Consider the following 18,215-nt stretch of genomic DNA (forward strand, 5'->3'; position numbering starts at 1 on the left):
CCTGGCGCTGCGATCGTGAGAGTTTACTAGCTCAGGCAAGTCATTAACCTTAGCCAATCCGGGGTTGCACAATGTTTGGTCTTGGGAAATGCTCGCTGTTTCTGGTAAAATGAAATCTAGCCCAGACGGAATAATAGTCAATTGACTTATGAAGACAGACTTCAGCCGAGGAATCAAGATATGCTTGCTACCAACAAGATCGTAAACTTTCATCCAGCGCAATTGATTGATCAAATGAAAGAGACAGCGTTGCATAATAATCGTGAGAGGAGAGCCAAGCGAAACCAGTCTTGGCACTGTGCCGCCATGCCGCAGCCCTTCCACGCAGATAGCGTAGTAACGGCATTGAAAGCTGCAGGAAATGAAGATTTGACACTTGCGTAACCCTATCGGTCATATCCGCAATCTGACAGATGATGTGACAAGAAGGCAGGATAGCATTATCTTCATCACCATGGTGTTTATGTGCGTGCCTTTTCCGACATGACCTTGATTTGTTAAATCATCATTGCAATTGACCGGGCTTCCCCCCAGTGATGCACTCCCGTCATGCCGAATCCACTCTATGGACCTCTCCCGCCGGCGGGAAGCATCCAGGTCCTCAGTGCCAGACCAGGCGGTGAATCGAGCGCCCTGGAGGCGGGTTCGGAGGCGGGTTTCCAGGCGGGTTTCGAGTCATTAACTCCCGAGACTCCTCACGACTGCGTCTTTTCTGCACGTGGAACAGGTTCTCATCTACGTAGACGACGAAGATGATTCGTGCAAGTTTTGCAGTGGAACCACGACATTAAGATGCCTCGAATCAGTAGCGATTCGCCGATTGCGCCATGTGCTCATAAATTGACAGATTCCTTGCGCCAATGTCGGTTGATATGATCTGTATCAGTTCGAACGATGTTGACGATCTAGTTTATTAGCTCCACTAACTAATCACGAGACATTTGTAGATAAGTAAAGTAGGTAAATGGCCCAGAAGTGATCATATGACTATGTGAGAGAGTGTCGTTTTTGTTGACACAAGTGACGGAAAGAGGCATTAAGTGCATGTTGGTCAAAATCGAATGGACTCCTTTGGAGCTGGAAGTGTCTCTTAGTCGTATCAATCTCGATTAACACAACAGGCCTTTTCCGATCTCACCGGCTGTTCCGTGGGAGAGCTGTTTTTCAACATAGGTGCATGTGTACTGTACTGACCGGTCCCCCCATCAATGCTATGTCGAAATGAGGCCTCGCCTTGAGTCCTCAACCAGCCGAATGAGCAGAGAATCTACTACCGCCGTATCAAAACGGCAGCAGTCTACAGGAAGTTAGCCCCAAAAAGGTTGCTGCATTTCTTCATGACCGAGATCAATTCAGTCATATTCTGTCATTGATGAAATACATTGAAGGCTTAAATAGCTTCATCTGATGCTACGCAGACAAAACTCGGACAGGTACAAGTAGTGTTAAGGCCGCTTTCGATCAGTACAAGAGTTGAGCCGGCGTAAACCACACAACTGGCCTTCCGCTTCTAAGTTGTTCTGGAAGAATATCAAACACCGACTTTCACGAAGCATTCAGCTCCTACACATCAAAAGCAAGACCTTGATAAAGTATATCAGATCTAAATCTTTCAATAAGGGCGGATCGAGCTCTGGCGAGCTGCCCTTCTAAAGAATGTTGTGCGGCCTCTATGCACTGGAGATGTATACAGTTATCACGCCTCGGTGTGATACCGTACAAGGACCAAGCCTCGGCAGCATGCTCGCCAGCGTCCATGCAAAAGTCCGTTCAATTGTACTTTCCAGCTCTTGGTACGGCCATACTTTGGTGTGCATTGATCTCACCATTGACCACTTCTTTGCCTGAAGACCTGTTAAGAGGCATATGTCGTCGAGTCTCGAACCGCAAGGAAGATGTAGATTGAACTTGATCAATAAACTCGACGAGGTAGTAAAGGACTGCTCTGACATGTCCTGGTGTGATTCTTAATATTCTTGATTCAAGGTATATTGGTCAATGGCAGGAGAGCCGAGTATCGAGAGTTGGGCTAAGACCAAAGTCGTAAAGTACTTATCATCCATCAAACATGACGTTACCAGTGTGACTTGACCCAAATCCTGCGATTCAACCATCGTTGAAAGATGGGTACCGGAAATCAGGGTGTTTTGGATGATAGCTGCCTTGACTACGGCCTGGGGGAGCATCTACGGTGTTGTTACTAGTGTCGGGTATGAGTACTTGTTTCAAAGAAGGCCCTAACAACGTCATTGTAGTCGAGTTCAGAGGTCATGAAATGAACGCCTCACAGGCGGCCACAGGCGCGAGATTGTATTGCAAAGAGTTCGCGTCTTGTGGGATGAAAGGGCATTTGCATCTGCCATAGGGTTGTGGCGCTGATGAGATTCTTCGGACAGCCCTCAGCGAATCACTTTCTGGAAGTGAACTGGAACCAAAGTAACGCCTGAGACCCTCAGCATTGAGGAGGAAGAGAGCATGCATGTATGCCTTGCTCAATCTCCAGAAGTCCTAACAACCCGCACGCGTACATTCAAATCATGTCTTAATTGAGCGACTGAGAAAGACGAAACAGAGACTGGCATAATCTTCTGAGGGCCAACATGAATCTGTTATTTTAATCTTTCCGTAAGGTAGGATGATGCACGTACTCTCGTGTATCACAAGCTCAAAGACAATGTTATTGCTGACAAGGATGCATCTTCCGGATTTGTGTGCCGATGAGCATCAGGGTGCCTCCCGTACCTTGATATGCGCGTCGACTAAAACGCCCTGTTGCGGAATACGTGGTCTTACTGCTGAATTTTCCACGTGTCCTATTAGAAGCCTAATAGGGTTCCTTGAATCTCTCCCTTCTGCGGCCAGCCGAGGCATCAAGACCCTGTCCCTCAGCCCGACACATTTCTTATTCATCACCATGCATTCCGACGTGCATCCGCCCATCAGCAATTGGCCCTTTTGGCAGAGTGATGAGCACGCCTATCTTGTCTCGGCGGTAAGCGACGATTTGTCCGTTGGGCGTTCTCTTATGTCGCAGGATAGAAAAACCAGACCAACGGTAACCTGATATAGGAAACGAGAACCCCGATGTCACCCCAGTCTCATCGCTTTTTTGGGAAGGTTGCAACAGATCTCGCGGGTGTTGATTCATTGGTACTCGGCCCGCAGCGGTCACAGGTGAAATCCCTCTCCCATCGGCCTTTAACCTTTGCGAGATGCATGCAGGCTTGCTGGTCCAGACCAATTGGCCAGATACCCGAGTGCGTGTCCAACCTCCTGTCTTACCTGCATGTTCCATTTATGAATCCTTCCAGGGCTAGATCCAGTCAGCCTGCGTGCTGCTTGCCCTGCTGGCTGTGGCAATATCACTAGGGCTTTGATAAGACGTGCTGACAGGGAGGTTTAAATCTTGGTGAGGGTTCGAGATGGAGTTAAAAGCTTGACTTCGGCAGTCGCATCCTCCCCCACAAAGCCAAGTCGTCTGCCCCAGAAGTTCGTCTGATCTGGTTTCCCCGGTTTTCTGTCCTGCTCTTGAGTTAGTCGAATGTCAAGATGGAGTCCGATAGCGCCCAAGTATCAGAAAAACACGCTCGCACCGAATCAATCGAAGTCGGCGAATCGCAGCCCTTCGACCAACATGCGACTAAGAAGCTCTTGAGGAAGCTAGACTGGCACATCATTCCCTTTATGAGTCTGATCTACCTGTGAGTCGTCGCACAGACATTGCACCAATGCCACCACAGCATCCTGCCATGCGACACTGGTACTAACCTGGATTAAGACTCTGCTTCCTCGACAGGACGAACATTGGAAATGCTAGGTTGGACCACTTGGAGCAGGACCTCAAATTGAAGGGAATTCAGTACAATGACTGCCTTGCCATTCTCTTCCCGTTTTACATCGCGGCCGAGATCCCGAGCAACATGATGATGAAGCGCCTTCGGCCGTCGATCTGGCTGACATTCATCATGGTCTGCTGGTCTGCGTCGATGATCGGGCAAGGATTCGTAAAGGACTACTCAGGGCTCATGGCGACTCGAGTCTTTCTCGGAATTTTTGAAGGTGGTCTGTTTCCCGGCGTCAACTACTACATCACGCAATGGTGAGGTCTCTCCTCTGATGCTCCGATGAGCACGTCCTTGGTGTGGACGAGGGTCTAACAGGTGGTTGCATAGGTACTGCCGAAACGAATGTGGCTTCAGAATGGCTCTCTTCTTCTCTGCAGCGACTCTCGCCGGTGCATTCGGTGGTATCCTTGCGCGAGGAATTGCCGAGATGCACGGAGTAGGCGGTCTCTCGGCCTGGGCATGGATTTTCATCCTCGAGGGTCTTCTGAGTATCTTGGTGTCATTCACTGCGTACTGGGCAATCTACGACTATCCTGCCACGTATGTTGAAAATTCAGACAACGTTGGACGTGGAGCATGAGCTGACCGTCATCATGAATAGAGCACAATTCCTTTCGGAGAAGGAGCGATCTGAAGTCCAGCGCCGGCTGCAAGTTGACTCAGGCCACTTGTCTAACGAGTTCAACATCAAGTATGTCTGGCAGGCCATCAAGGATTGGAAGATCTACATCCACATGCTCATCTGCATGGCGGGCTTCTGCCCCATCTACTCGATTGCCTTGTTCCTACCAACCATTATCAAGAACATGGGCTACACCTCCAACACCGCTCAACTGATGTCGGTGCCGCCGTATTGCTTCGCTTGTATCTTCACGATCGCCGCCAGTTGGTATGCGGATCGTGTGAGACAGCGTGGTATCTTCCTGATGGGCTTCCAGCTAGTGGGGATCCTGGGCTTCGGTCTCTTGGTCGGTACCAGCAAGTCCTCTGCGCAATATGCCGGCACCATTTTTGCCGCCATCGGTAAGCTTCTACACCCGTCGCCCTGATGGGGCGAAAGTCTGCCTGCATGCTAATCTGTCATGACTAAGGCATCTATCCTCAAATCCCACTTGGCCTCGCCTGGAACAGTAGCAATATTGGCGGAAGTCTGAAGCGGGGAACCGGTATTGCGATGCAAGTCATGGGTGGTAACTGCGGCGGCATCATCGCGTCTTACGTCTACCTTAGCCGGGATGGACCTCGCTACACTACCGGCCACAGCATTCTCATTGGCTTTGTGAGGTAAGAGAGAACCATAATGACACTTTGGCCAGTGATGACGCGTGCTAACTTTGCGTAGCATGGCCTTCTTCTTGACATTGTTCATGACCACATGGTGCAGAAGGGAGAACGCCCGCAGAGACCAAGTTGCTAGCGAGGCCGGAGTGCAGGAGTTGACTGCGGAGCAAAAGGAGCTGGAAGCTGAGCTCGCAGATAATGTGCCGTGGTTCAGATACACGATCTGAGAAGTGTGGTCTAGATAATCGTCTCTCTCAAAGGGCTGAGGCTATAGGGATCAGATAGAGGGGCAAATCCATCCACTCAGGATGTTCGACGCCTTGTCTGGTGGTATTTTGCCCCAAAATCAAATCGTCCGGTGATCTACTTGGACCCTTGGCATAAACCAGGAACGGTGTTATGTAGAGGGACTATGCACTCAACGACTGGCAAATAGAGTAGGCTCCACTCAAGTCTCGGCCACGATCCGGGCTCTGGTCATCGGAACCTTTTTGTAACGAACTCAGTCGGATCGCAACCCTACAGTTGGGAAGTTCTAATCGCTGCCGTCGCTATTATAGCTCTTTTCATTGTCACAGGTTCTCAATAATGACATCTGACACCTGCATTTTCGGTCCGAACAAGTGAGAGCCGCTACGTCCCATGTTTGTGTGAGATTCGATGCGGCAGTACATTGTAGACGCCAGCAGACGACTTGGCCGATGAAGGGGCCTTTCAGAAACCTGGGCGCCGCGGCGGGTGGTGGGCGGGATCAAAGTAAGCTTTTGACGCTTCGTCGATCCCGGAGGAGTCCTTGCGCGGGATGAATCGTTCCATCGCGCTTAATCTGGGGCCTAAACGACGTTGAAGGAACATGGAACCCAGGATGGCGGTTTCAGAACAAGGGACTGTTTCCGCGAGAATGTTGGTGGTCTGAACTGACTAAGATTGCCGTGAGAGATCCGGAAACCCCCAACCAGTCGAGAGCGAGATAGAGTGAGCGAGCGAGCAGAAGAATCATGTTGATAATGATCCAAACATGTTTGGCTCTTGAGCGGCACAATATCCAATCTTTGCGATCATCAGATTGTATCCGTCATACCCGATGAACAAAATTATTCGGGTGGCTCAGCCACTTCATCGCCCAAGAATGACAGAACCGACAGGTCTGGAACGCCATACGACAACGAACACGACGGATGCGACGAACGCGACGAACACGACATAACCAAAGACGTCAATTTCCGAAGCCAAGCCACGAGACTACAAAGCCGTAAACATGCATGAGCTTTAGAGTATGACTAGGAGTAGAAATTTCGATCTCTGTAAGATAAAAACCCGCGACTCCGTGGGGCTATGTTGGTTGCGATCAAATGGGTACAGTTTAAGAACGACGACATCAGGGCACAGAAGATCACTGTTCTTCTAGAAGGGATTTTCAGGGTTCGCTCGGTTTCGGTTTCATCGATACTCTCCGGCCCCGTGGCTAGTGGGCTGGCGCCACGAAAAATGCTTAGCTAGCGCCCCACGAATGTAGATGAGCTGATTTCCTTAGAGCGCACGTCCTTGCCGGTAGGATGGGCCATTGGGCCGTTTTATGCCCTCGATGGTCCTCGTTTGGGATATAAGTCGGCGAGGTGGAATGCAGCCTTACAGATAGTAGTCTGTAACGCCCCCGGAAAGGTTGTGGCTATCCGTAGCAACAGGTAAGGTACGAGGGGGAAAGGGGAGGGATGGCAAGTGTGCCTTGCTGCCGGGCTGACAGCCGTCAAGAAAGATTTGGATTGATGGACACAGGGGACCGGGTAGTAGCGGGAGCTTAGGGTTCATGGAGGTAAAGGGGCATGGCAAGGCCCCGTCCTGCCCGTTAACCCCGGAAGCCTAACACAAATCTCGTCGCCGGGATCACGGCGTGATGGCGTGGGCACTGGCCAAGACGGGAGGATAATTTTGGGAGGAACCTTGGTAGGAACCTTGGTGACAGAATGCTATGCTGCCACACTGACTTATCTCATCTGCGTTGCCGTTGAGTGGTTGAGCGGCGCGGATGGTCCCAGCCATACACGTATTGCGTGTGTTGCGTTGCCCACCCAATACATGTATTTGGGTATGCCACTCCACGCAACGCATGCCGACGTCGATGGAGGCTTGGTGGAGGAATTGACGTCTTGATGCCGTGGCTCTTGGCCACATGCGTGATATTCAGTCTGCATGTCTATAGATACCTCTTAGTTAGTAGTAATTCCCTACTAGTGCTTCCAACGGGTAGGATCAGGAGCTCCCAACCCGACGTGGATCGTCATTTAGCGAACATGGATCTCGAGAGAGGTGTTGAATCTTTATTAGAGTGCCGCCCCTCTCGTGGCACCCCTGAGCCTGAGCCACCACCACTGGCACCACATAGGAAGAGTCCTTCGGCCTGATGATAGCTTAGACGAAACGTAACTGTACACACCGACACACACCACTCTTGCTTCTTTACAATCCTGCCCATCCCCTCCCTTCAATCTTTACACTCGAGAGTCAACAACAGGGCTAGGCTCCAATAGGAACAAGCAGCATACGGCCTTGTTCGTTTCACTTTCTCCACGCACACGCCATTCCAGATCCGTACGAGCCGCTATGTTATTGTGTTTCTGACGCACGCAACCGTGCTTCGGCTTGACTCGTCAGCAAGGCGCAGTTTGGGGCCAGCTTTTCTTCAATACCCGCCCCGGCGCTGCCCAGCACGGGACGGGGCAGACTCACTCCCAGTCACTCCGAGAATCCCAAGAACCATCTTCCCCGTCAAGGCCACTGGTCACTGCTTCGCTCGCGTCTCCCTTCACGATATAACTCGAGTGGCTTGCTCCGCGCTTCGTTCCTGGGTGTGTTCAAAACCGGCCCCATTCGGAATTGAACTCAACTACGGCTTCGTCGCGCCAGCAGAAAGCTTCCTCTCCAACGACAGTCAGGACGATAGATACATCACATCACCACTACTTGCACTCACCTGAGTACACTACCTTACACTACATCCATCACTTATTCACGCTACCGGCGACACACGAAGCCCATTACCTCAGCCGTTCCGCTGCAGAAAACACCACAGACCATCTCCGGCCCCGGCTCTCATCTCCCCGACTTACCTCTCCTCTTTCAGTCCCAACCCATTTACCGTTCAACATCCACCAACCAACCATCCATCCATCCTCTCAACCCCACATATTCGCTTTCGGTCTCCTCGACTTGCTTGTCGAGACTTCCAACGACACACCAAAGGATCGTTGTCTACGGTACCTTTAGCGGACCGCGCCGCTCTTGAAGTGAAGAAGAGCCACATCTTGCTGACATCTCGTCACTGGTACTCAACCGATTCGTCAGATTGCCGCCTCCTTCCCCTGTTCATCGCTCTCATCGGATTCCTGTAGCAAGGGGGTTTGAGGTCTAGGTGTCCCCCAAATCGTGAGGGTTCTCTCATCTGGCAGCCCAAAGGGACTTCGCTCGCCTGTCTGGGGTCCAGCCTGCCCACTCTTCATCGGACGCGAGGTTGGGGAAGTTACGGCAGCAGTTGTCCCTTTGCGCCAATCTAGGATAAGAGCCCAGGTCTGAGAAGCAATAGCTAAAGGGCTGCTTATTCTGCCTGCTGCAAGATGCCGCGCCTAGGGTACAAAAAGTCTCGCGGTGGCTGTGCAAGGTGTAAACAGCGTCGCGTAAAAGTACTTACCACCTTTCATCCATACACATACACATGCACACTCGTCAACCTCTCTACCACTCACAAACCATCTTGTATATCGAACGCGGCCCGGCTGACACTTCTTCACCCAGTGCGATGAGAACAAGCCGTGTGGCGCCTGTATCAGGCACAACACCCAGTGCAGTCTTCTTGAGGGCTCAGTGGACGGAGGCTCCGGTGACAACATGAGCTGGGAGCCGACATCGAATTCTAACGCAGCGGGACTTTCAAGAGTGCCGAGTTTCCAGCGAAGGAGCTCATCGCGAAAGGGATCCAGCGGCAGCCGCAAGACGCAAACGCCCTCAATCAGTCCGATAGACCACTCATTAACGCCGCCTAGTCTGCTCGAGGCCACCCTCAACCTACCAGCAGACTTCGTCAGCGACCGGGGCTCATCCATCGGAAATAGGAGGTCGTCTATCGCCGCCTCGAGCCCTGACCCCTTTCCATACTTTGTCAAGTTCTCAACCGAGCCCGTGGAACCGGTTCATTTGAGCAAGTGGATCACAGATCTCGAGCTGATGCACCACTACTCCACGGCCACTAGTCTCACGATGCCCAGGTCATCAGACGTGAGCAGCATCTGGCAGTTCGAGGTACCAAAGCTTGGTCTGACGTACATGTTCCTGATGCACGAGATCCTCGCCATTGGTGCTTTACATCTGGGGTATCTGCACCCGGAGCAGCGCGAGTCTTATGCCTTGCATGCCTCACAACATCAAAGCGATGCGATAGCGGGCATGAGAGAGTCACTCATGAACATCACGACAGAAAACTGCCACGCTCTGTTCGCGGCGTCATCATTACTGCTGCTCAACGCATACTCCACTTTCCCGTATCAAAGGGGAGCGCCCCATTCACAAGAGGCACCAACAGTCGACGACGTCCTCGACGTGTTCTTACTCGTGAGAGGAATGAGTCACATCCTATCATCATTCCAACCCTCTATCCAGACTGGGCCATTCAGGAACTTCTTTACAGAGGTGGTCACTCCCGCGTCTACACCGTTGCTGGAGGCGGTCACACAGCACCTCGAGAACCTTCAAGTAAGCTTAAAGACATCCAGCGCCGACGAACCGACCAAAGCCATCGTCAGCAAAGAGATTGACGTGTTTCTCGGGTGGATCATGCACGCCGTCGAGACAACGGCTTTTCCAGAGCTGCGGGTGGCCTTGACATGGCCCATTAACCTCACGGAGGAGTATCTGCAGCTGCTTCGAAACCGCGACCCTGCGGCTCTGACTCTACTGGCTTACTACTCAGTCGTCGTTCGCTCAACGGAAGCTACCACGTGGTTCATGCAGGGATGGGGCATCAACTCGGCGCGGGCGATAGTATCAGACTTGGATCCAGAGTGGAAGGAGTTGGTCAAATGGCCTTTGGCATTCATAAGCGATAGGAGTATACAGCTTTAGTTGTCATCTAAACAAATCAAAGAACAAAACATTTAGACTACCATATTCCGCTCATGCATTGTATTGCCTCGTCAGAGATCACACTACCTCATCAGACTTGAGAGCAGAGTCCAGACAGTCAGGGCTACCGCGGGTCGTACGAGCCGTATACGATGATCCAGTGCTATCCTACGGCTCGGCGGTGTCGCCAGATTCCGCCGTCAAGTGACATCTTTTCCGTTGTTCAATGTCCACCCGTTTACCCGTTCGTCTACATCTTTTAGGCTCGAAAGTCTAACTAGCCGATCACCAAAAACCTAAAGGTTTCGGCCGAGCGGCAGCAGAGCGCAATGCGGGCTTCAATGGCCCGGAGATGTCTTAGCGACTGCAACTCGTTCGACCTACCTACTTAGGATATTGGTCATTAGCATTGAAGGTAAGGCATATTCAACTACTTCGTACAGAAGCTACTAGGAATACAAATGAGCTGTAGAGTCAGAGTGTGAGCGATCTGAAACGATCAAAACAGGAACAGACGGGTTGTACCTAAAACCCCGAAACCGAAACCGAGGTAGGTGGGTGCGCCTGGTCTGGTGCTACGACTAGTGGGGGTGTTGCGAATGTGCGATCGTCCTGGAAGCTTAAGTGATCCGACCTAGCTGTGCTTTTCTAGGGATAATACCTAGCGGATAGTGGGAATGGTAAGGCTGATTATGACTCTGCCGTCAATTTTTAAGACTTCTTGACGCGCTGCTAAGGCTCGTTACTACCGTTGTAGCCAGTTGTCCCCGGAGAATTTGTCGGCAGGCTGCAGCTAGGGGTCCCCGATGACATTGGATCCTGGCTTTTCGCTGGAAAAGAAGCCACATGATGACCATGACGTCTGAAGGGACAAAAAGCTTAACGATGCTAGTTGACGCCACGGACGGCAATTGTCGGATGAGGATGAGGTCTAGACGCGTCCAGCGCGTGGAACTACAGCTATGGAAAGCGAGGTGCATCTCCCCTGACTGGCCAAATTAACAATTCTTAGTTTCTCCGATTCTGCGGTCATGCCGATGAATCCTCACGATGGCAAACTTACCAAGTTGTTCTCGGAATTTTCGTGCTCATCTATACATCTCCTTGGGCAGAAGAATTGTACGAGGCCTGCTGCTTACAGCGAGCGCGGCCATGGTGCTGATGAGCTGTTTGCTCTCACATTCAATGACATTTCCTGGCAAGGCTCTCGGCATTTCTCGGAGCGCATCCGATTCAGCTCTCTCTCTCTCGTAACCTCATTAGCACCGCTAACATATCGATTTTACCTCCCGGTATAGGTACAGACGAGGAGACGAACGATCAACCTCATAGTACGAATCGCGAGCATTCCAGACGAATAGACGAAAACGGATAAACACCTCACCATCTAGGCAACTTAACAAAGCCTTCGAAGCGCAGATGACTATTGGACTTCAATTGTTGAAAGCAATCAGTACAGTCGAGATCATGATTGGACAGCAAACTTTTTCAAATATGTACAAGAATTGTAGGCTCGATCAAGCCCAGGTGTCAAAGAAGCGAACAGCCTGGAAGAAGGCCTCCTCCTTGCCGAACTTCTGTCTAGGGTCCGAAATATTGGCGCGAACGCCGAATCCATGCGAGGTACCACCATACACAGCGAGGGAGAAGGGCTGGCCAGTCTCGCTGAGGAGGGCCTCGACCTCGGCACGACGAGCGGGTGACATGAGGTTATCAGTTTCTACAGCGGCGTTGTCAGTAACAAGGAACAGTCCAGGTACCCTTCTGCAGGTGCCTCCCCGGGAGGAGGGGGGCCGGGATTATAACGTACCGGCGGCAGCGACACTCGCGGGACCAGTGATGGCCGTAATCTCCTCATCGGTAAGAAGACTCGGGTGCGCGGCGAAGCCGACATCAGCGCCTTTGCCCTCGGCGAGGACGCGGAAAGAGTAGCGGCCTCCGAAGCAGTATCCCGTGACGGCGACCTTGCTCACGCCGAGTTCCTCGCGCAGGTACTTGATGGAATTGGCGATGATCGGGTCGGTGACGTTGGGTCCGTGCTGCGCAAGGAATGCCGTCGTGTTGAAGCCGGGGATGTTGATGTCGTTCGGGGCGGGGCTGCCGTTGAACAGGTCCGGCGCGACGGAGATGTAACCGGCGCGAGCAAAGCTGTCAGACAGGCTGGCCGTTTGCGTTAGCATCGGTATGGGCACGACTGTGCCATGTGGTGGCCCATGGTCTATGGCTGGTGTTAGGTACTCACAGCTTGTTTTGCGCGAGCTGGATTCCGAAAACGTCGGTTAGGTAAAGGACTCCAACAGTCCTGTTACCACGCGTGCTTGGCTTGGTGACATATTGGGTCACTGCATACAAGTCGCGTCAGCTTGTGCGCCAGATAGACGTCGCGTGAGATTGAAAAGACTCACGCCCGTTGTACTTGACCTCCTCGCCAATTGGGGTGCCAGTGTGGGCAATGGCGGAAACGTCGGCAACGGGGCACTTCTTTACAGCATTGGTCAGAGACACGAAGCCCAGAAGGGCTGCGACAATAGTCTTGCTGAGCATCTCGAAGGTTTTGGACTGGAGGTAAGTCAATCACAGAGCACGGCGGACGGAGACCGGATGGAGGGAATCATGGGACGGGGCGGGATAGCCCAACATCTTTTTAAGATTTAAGCTTCTCCCCGTTCCACGCGTCTAATGATTACAAATAAGCCAGATCGGAACCTATTTTCTTGGATGGTCATCCGGACGGAGATACGGGTGGTATCTTGGAGATATCCTTTGCCAAGGCGGTAGACATGGCGCAAGACCCTTGAAGACGTCATCCAATCCTCTAGCCGTGTGCTCCGCGTCTCCGCAAACACACCGCGAACGGTGAAGGATTGAGAGTTGCCGGGGCGGGGAGAAGGTTCCAGTCTGGGCCCAAGGAGGAAGCCGAGTTCTTTCTTCTCCGCTTCAGAAATGTGCGCCAATCATTGTGCTCGGTGCCCCTGTATCGGTGGTGGCTTTGTTTGCTTGTTCAATGTTTAAATGCAACATTGATGGACGTGATGATCCTTGGATTCTCTCAAGGCCAAGCCGTGCAGCAACGGGAAATGAGCATCGTTTAGGACGGACTGCCGTTATTTAGATGAGGGGTCCGCGTGGGGCAATTGCGACTTATCAATGGCCGGCTCGCTGCCGAATCGGCAAAAGCGTTGAATGTTGAATCTTTATTACTAGTTCTTAGTAAGGTTTCGGTGAGGGTATTCATTCATCAGACTCGGTCAAAATGATCCAGCTTATCCAACTATCCATGACGTAGGCCACCATGGCAGCAATTCTCTCTCAATGCCGTTATGCCGTATCTCAGCTTTCGAATACCAAGGCTGGCTAGCTTTCATGCAAGCTTCTTCTCAGACGAATCCTAAAAGACCCTCAGTAGTGAACAGCTTTGCGCAAAGCGTCAGAACCGCCCCGACCATGCAAATAATGCCGCCAAACACGGAAATCTGGTCGTAACCGTGGTACTGATTGAGCAACGCGCCGCTGACCGGTGGCCCAATCAACACAGCAATCGATGCGAATGCGATGCCCATTCCCATGTAGGTGCCGATATCCTTCGGCGTCTTCGGGCAGAGGGTGAAGACCACAGACCCTCCTGAGATGATGGCGCCAGAAGTGAGACCATACGCTGCGGCAAAGCCAATGATTCCGGCCTCAGTCACGGCCTTGGGCCAGCAGAGAATCGAGATGGCGGTCAACAATCCTGCAGTGAACAAGATATTGATGCGACCAAACTTGTCGCCCAGGACGCCTGGAATGATGCGGCCGGGGATCGAGGCTCCGTTAATGACGGCCACCAAATAAGACGCTAGTGACGGGCTCAAGCCGTGATCGATACCGAATGTCGGCAGGTAAAAGAAGGGGATGAACATGCCCACAAACATGAGGCACACGCCACCAGTGAGACACAGAAACAGTGGCTGTCGAAAAGCTTTCCAGATGAAGAACTGACTCCTTCGAGTGGGAAGACGGGCCCTGACGGCGACGGACGAGTATAAGAGGAACGGCATCATGATGAAGCCGCAAATGCGAACAGCCCAGCCGAATCCTAGCGTGTCCAGAAGCTCTGAAAGAACGATCGGGAAAACGACTGCGCCCAACGAGGAGCCGGCAATGGCAAGACCCATGGCTGCTCCTCTCCTCCTCTTGAAGTATTGAGGCGTGGCGGCCATTGCTGGGAACATGATCAATCCGTTCGATATGCCGCTGAGCACACCTTGAGCGAGCATGAACTGCCAATACTCGTTGCATAAGCTCGTCATCATCACCGAGAAGATGTATACTATCGCGGCGGGACGAATGACCTAGTCAAGGTTAGCATCTTCTCGATGGCGAGACCAGCCCGCCTGTGCCTTCTGCTTCACTCACCCATGCGCCATACCGGTCAAATATTGGCCCTCCTATAGCACCAGACGCAAACACCAAGAATGCCTGTATCGATCCGATCCACGATATGTCGTCTGGCGTATGGTCCGAAAGCTGATGGCGCGTGTAGTATGCTTGAAAGACGCCAAACGAGTTGGTGTACCCCAGAGAGCAGAACAGGATGGCTGCTGTGCCGGCCGCCACTGACCATGCTCGCGTGCCGCCTTCGGGGAAGTCATCTTCAACCGACTGAGTGACCTTTTCTTGTTTCTCCTGCTCGCCTGATCGTCCTTGGTCTGTCGATGGCGTTGACTTACTCTTCTCCGACTCGGCGCGCGACTGTTGAAGTACTTCCCCGCGACCCTCGCCCGAGTTGCCTCTCGACGGTCCGCCCTCGACGATATCCTTCACGTCATCCTTGATCTCGGTTGATTCGTTCATTATTGCGTTGATCTCAGAGAACTCAGCGTCTTCGAGAGATTCGAGAAGCTTGGATCGGCTCAATCCTCAAACTGGGCATAAACGAGGCGTGTCGCTGTCTATTGAATGCCACCAAGACCTCCCACACCTCGGGACCGACTGCCCGCGGCCACCGTCACGAGATGCCCACCCGTGAGGCGTACATGAACTTTTGAAATCTTCACGCAACCTGTGGGCTCTGTTTCTGCAGCTTGGCAGCTAGTCGGGAGGAACGTGCCAGTCCGAGCCCTTGGGACTTCACCGATCGACTTGCTTGACTGCGGCTACGGCACGGCCGAAAGCGCACGTGCGCCGGCGAGCTTCCGGAGGCTGATATGTTTACAGTCAGTTTGAGAAGACGCAGCCCAGCCCGACGGGAGCCCCGTTAGAGGCGAGTCTCGGCAGGCCGTGGCATCTGCAAGCTCGTTGGAGACGTTTTAGGAGTGACGATGACTTCATGGTTGGCAAGTGGCATAACCTCTGTATGCTTTAGGTTCATGACGCTGTCCACTGTTCACAACTAACGTCGTCTGATCACCAACTCGCAAGTACCGTGCAGCACTGCAGCTTTCTCAAACAGCACGTAGCGTACTTGAATCGACGCCAAGGGAATGCGAATGCGGTCCTCGACACTGCAGCTCCTGTTGATCAATAGTTCCCCGACGCAGGCTGTACGTCTGCCCTTGCATGTTTACCTGAGTCATCATGAACAACAACCTCAAATTGATGAAAGCATTCGTCTGTCGCGTCCACACCCATTACACAACTTGTTGCCCACATGTAACTCATGCCCCGAATTACTCTATGGTTCATTTGGTATAGCGAATTCTCGTGCACATTGCATTCTTCACAAATTCACCAGAATTAAACAAGGTTTTACCCTCAGGCCTTCGACCCGGGCTTGGGGGTCGACGAAACCTTTCAGGCTTATCCAAATCTCAGGCAGAGATGATTGCGCTGTGCCGATCAAAGCGTTTGAAGACATAGCGAGCTCTTCAATAATAGTGAGGTGGCTCATCACAGATTCTGATCCCGTCAAGATCCTACCTTATCAAATGGTGGGCGTAGTCTGTGTGGTTGACGGACTTTGGAGTATGGGTTGAAGTCATCCTGTCTCTTCGGAGGAGTTGGGTCAGCTATGGTACATGTTTCTTCGTATGCAACGAGTCTACGCCTTGGTGGACTTGCAACAGCTGAGTTATGCTCATCTGCTCTTGAGCTCCTGTCCTTCCGAACTTCTTAGCCTAAGCTGAGTCCAACGTTCATTCGTCTGAGGTCCTGCAAACGCCCTGCTTGCCAAGCCGGGTGAATCTCTTCATCCAACACAGATACCATACATTCACATTGGATACTATAGATGCTTGGACTGCACCGTCAGCTCCCAGACGAGTCGCTCCGCGTTCAAAGCTGTCAGGTTGACGGTTGTCATACGACGAAAAGAGCAGCTCCAGGCAATACCACGAGCAGGCAGATTTTATGAGGCCACCAATGCTATAAGTCCGCTCTCCCCTTCCAACCATGAGGTAGCTAAGCGAGCGTCATGAGAAGCTAGGATGCAGACTTTAGTTGTGTGTTATCTGAGATTCTCAATTCGCCGAAGGCTAGGCCAGGGAGTCAGGAAGGCCCGGTGACAATAGACTCAACGTTGAGCACTTTGCTAACGTGCATCATTTGAGCTCTATTCAGATTGCTTCGTCATAGAGAAAGATTTGGAGAGCGGTTTGCAATCAGTGATCTGGTTCCGGCCCGCCTTTCGACTACCTTGAAGGTCAATCTCAGCTGGGCTATATGAAACTACTTCAACCTACATGTATGAACGTAGCCAACACGCAGGTTGGCTTTTAATGAGATCTCTTCCCACTCCACTGGGTTAGTAATCAGGCGGAGTTTGCACAGCATGAGAGAAATGGCGTTGCATCGCAGATTCAAAGAGGAAGACACATTATCACCGGCAAAACCACACATGACGAACCCCTTAATATGGAAAAATGGCATCGCGAACGGAGCTACAACCTCCGCGAACCGCGATGTTTGCCCGTCTACCCCGCTACGGAACCAAGGGGTCACAACTATTTAGCCCCGGCTCCCCTGCGATCGCTGCACGCCGAGACTCACGCCGAGACTCACCCCGCAGATCCCCCAGACGCCCGTTCGGCATAGACTTCAAGCCAAGAGCAATATTTCGGACAACGCAACGTCTGCCGTCCATGAGGTGTCAAGCAACTGATAGGTAGCCACCCATCTTTCGACGATGCTGACTTAGACTTCCCGTCTCGACGTCCGGTTCGCATGACACTCGTCAGCGCCAGTCTCCTGAAATTCCCGCTGGTTCTGTCTGCGCATTTCACAACCAGACTTCGCTGGTATTCGCCAAGAAAGCTTACGATGTGAGTGATGGCACGCTATATCTGCGTCGCGTATCCACTCCTGTCACATTTGCTGACTCTAGCTGCGTAGCAGAAGGTGGACTGCCTTGACTGAAGTACTTGAAAGGTGGTTCAAGCCTCGAAACATCCGCATACACTTGTCGTCGTGGCTCGGTAGGCCATTGAGCTGCTCAGCGCCGATGGACACCTGGTACTATATTGGAGGGTTCAGGAACATACCTTTGCCGAGCTTTGCTATCCGCGCAAGCCTGCTTGGACGTTGATCAAGCTCCGACACGGGCAAGGGAGCCCTGCCGGACGTTTTCGGACGGTGGTCTAGCGAGAGCCGAAGACAGGCACGATCGGCAAGGCATCGCGGCCGTTCCTGACGACCGTCATTCATCCAATCCCGTACATCCCGGAGCTATTTGCTCAGTCTTACCGTCGCCGAGATCTTGGCTCTTGGAACCTTGACTTGGCTCTCCATCACCTGGCTACCACATACCGTTGACTCTCACCAACAAACCAATGGAGCAGACCTCCTCTCCGTTTACAAGACCTTGGCAGTCTTTCGATAAGGCAATTGCTTCGGCGCGACAGCCCTCAGATCCGCAATCCAAGGTTTTCTTTCCCTGTATCAAACATTCAACTTTTGCCAACTCTGGAAGTGGGGCTTAGCTGCCGACGGGAACTTCGTCCCGGTCAACTCGTTCCAAGACTTGGACGACAAGGTAGAATGCGATCCAAGGTCACATGGCAC

The 18,215-nt window shown here is 52.2% G+C and overlaps 4 protein-coding genes across 4 annotated transcripts; 2 read left to right on the forward strand and 2 right to left on the reverse strand.

Moving 5' to 3' along the window:
- Nucleotides 1–3,464: 3,464 nt before the first annotated feature.
- HER10_EVM0006783 (high-affinity nicotinic acid transporter) lies at nucleotides 3,465–5,353 on the forward strand (the record flags this gene model as incomplete). The annotated part of the gene is made up of 6 exons (XM_035476359.1): nucleotides 3,465–3,701; nucleotides 3,779–4,099; nucleotides 4,161–4,385; nucleotides 4,447–4,868; nucleotides 4,937–5,129; nucleotides 5,188–5,353. The coding sequence occupies exons 1-6, from the start codon at nucleotides 3,550–3,552 to the stop codon at nucleotides 5,351–5,353; spliced, it is 1,479 nt and encodes a 492-aa protein (XP_035330750.1). The 5' UTR covers nucleotides 3,465–3,549.
- Nucleotides 5,354–7,845: 2,492 nt separating this feature from the next.
- On the forward strand, nucleotides 7,846–10,238 carry HER10_EVM0011000 (uncharacterized protein; the record flags this gene model as incomplete). The annotated part of the gene is made up of 2 exons (XM_035480442.1): nucleotides 7,846–8,803; nucleotides 8,916–10,238. The coding sequence occupies exons 1-2, from the start codon at nucleotides 8,738–8,740 to the stop codon at nucleotides 10,236–10,238; spliced, it is 1,389 nt and encodes a 462-aa protein (XP_035330975.1). The 5' UTR covers nucleotides 7,846–8,737.
- A 361-nt stretch (nucleotides 10,239–10,599) lies between these two features.
- HER10_EVM0007408 (dienelactone hydrolase) lies at nucleotides 10,600–12,944 on the reverse strand. The gene is made up of 4 exons (XM_035476966.1): nucleotides 12,644–12,944; nucleotides 12,481–12,580; nucleotides 12,049–12,398; nucleotides 10,600–11,958 (listed from the first exon to the last, which is right to left on the reverse strand). Exons 1-4 carry the CDS (start codon nucleotides 12,780–12,782, stop codon nucleotides 11,756–11,758), a joined length of 792 nt encoding a protein of 263 aa, XP_035330784.1. The 5' UTR covers nucleotides 12,783–12,944; the 3' UTR covers nucleotides 10,600–11,755.
- Nucleotides 12,945–13,615: 671 nt separating this feature from the next.
- Nucleotides 13,616–15,071, reverse strand: HER10_EVM0010030 (riboflavin transporter MCH5; the record flags this gene model as incomplete). Its single annotated transcript, XM_035479500.1, has 2 exons — nucleotides 13,616–14,569; nucleotides 14,634–15,071. The coding sequence occupies 2 exons, from the start codon at nucleotides 15,069–15,071 to the stop codon at nucleotides 13,616–13,618; spliced, it is 1,392 nt and encodes a 463-aa protein (XP_035330927.1).
- Between the last annotated feature and the right edge of the window lie 3,144 nt (nucleotides 15,072–18,215).

This window comes from Colletotrichum scovillei, assembly GCF_011075155.1.
Source record: "Colletotrichum scovillei strain TJNH1 chromosome Unknown Contig00008, whole genome shotgun sequence".
NCBI lineage: Eukaryota > Fungi > Ascomycota > Sordariomycetes > Glomerellales > Glomerellaceae > Colletotrichum > Colletotrichum scovillei.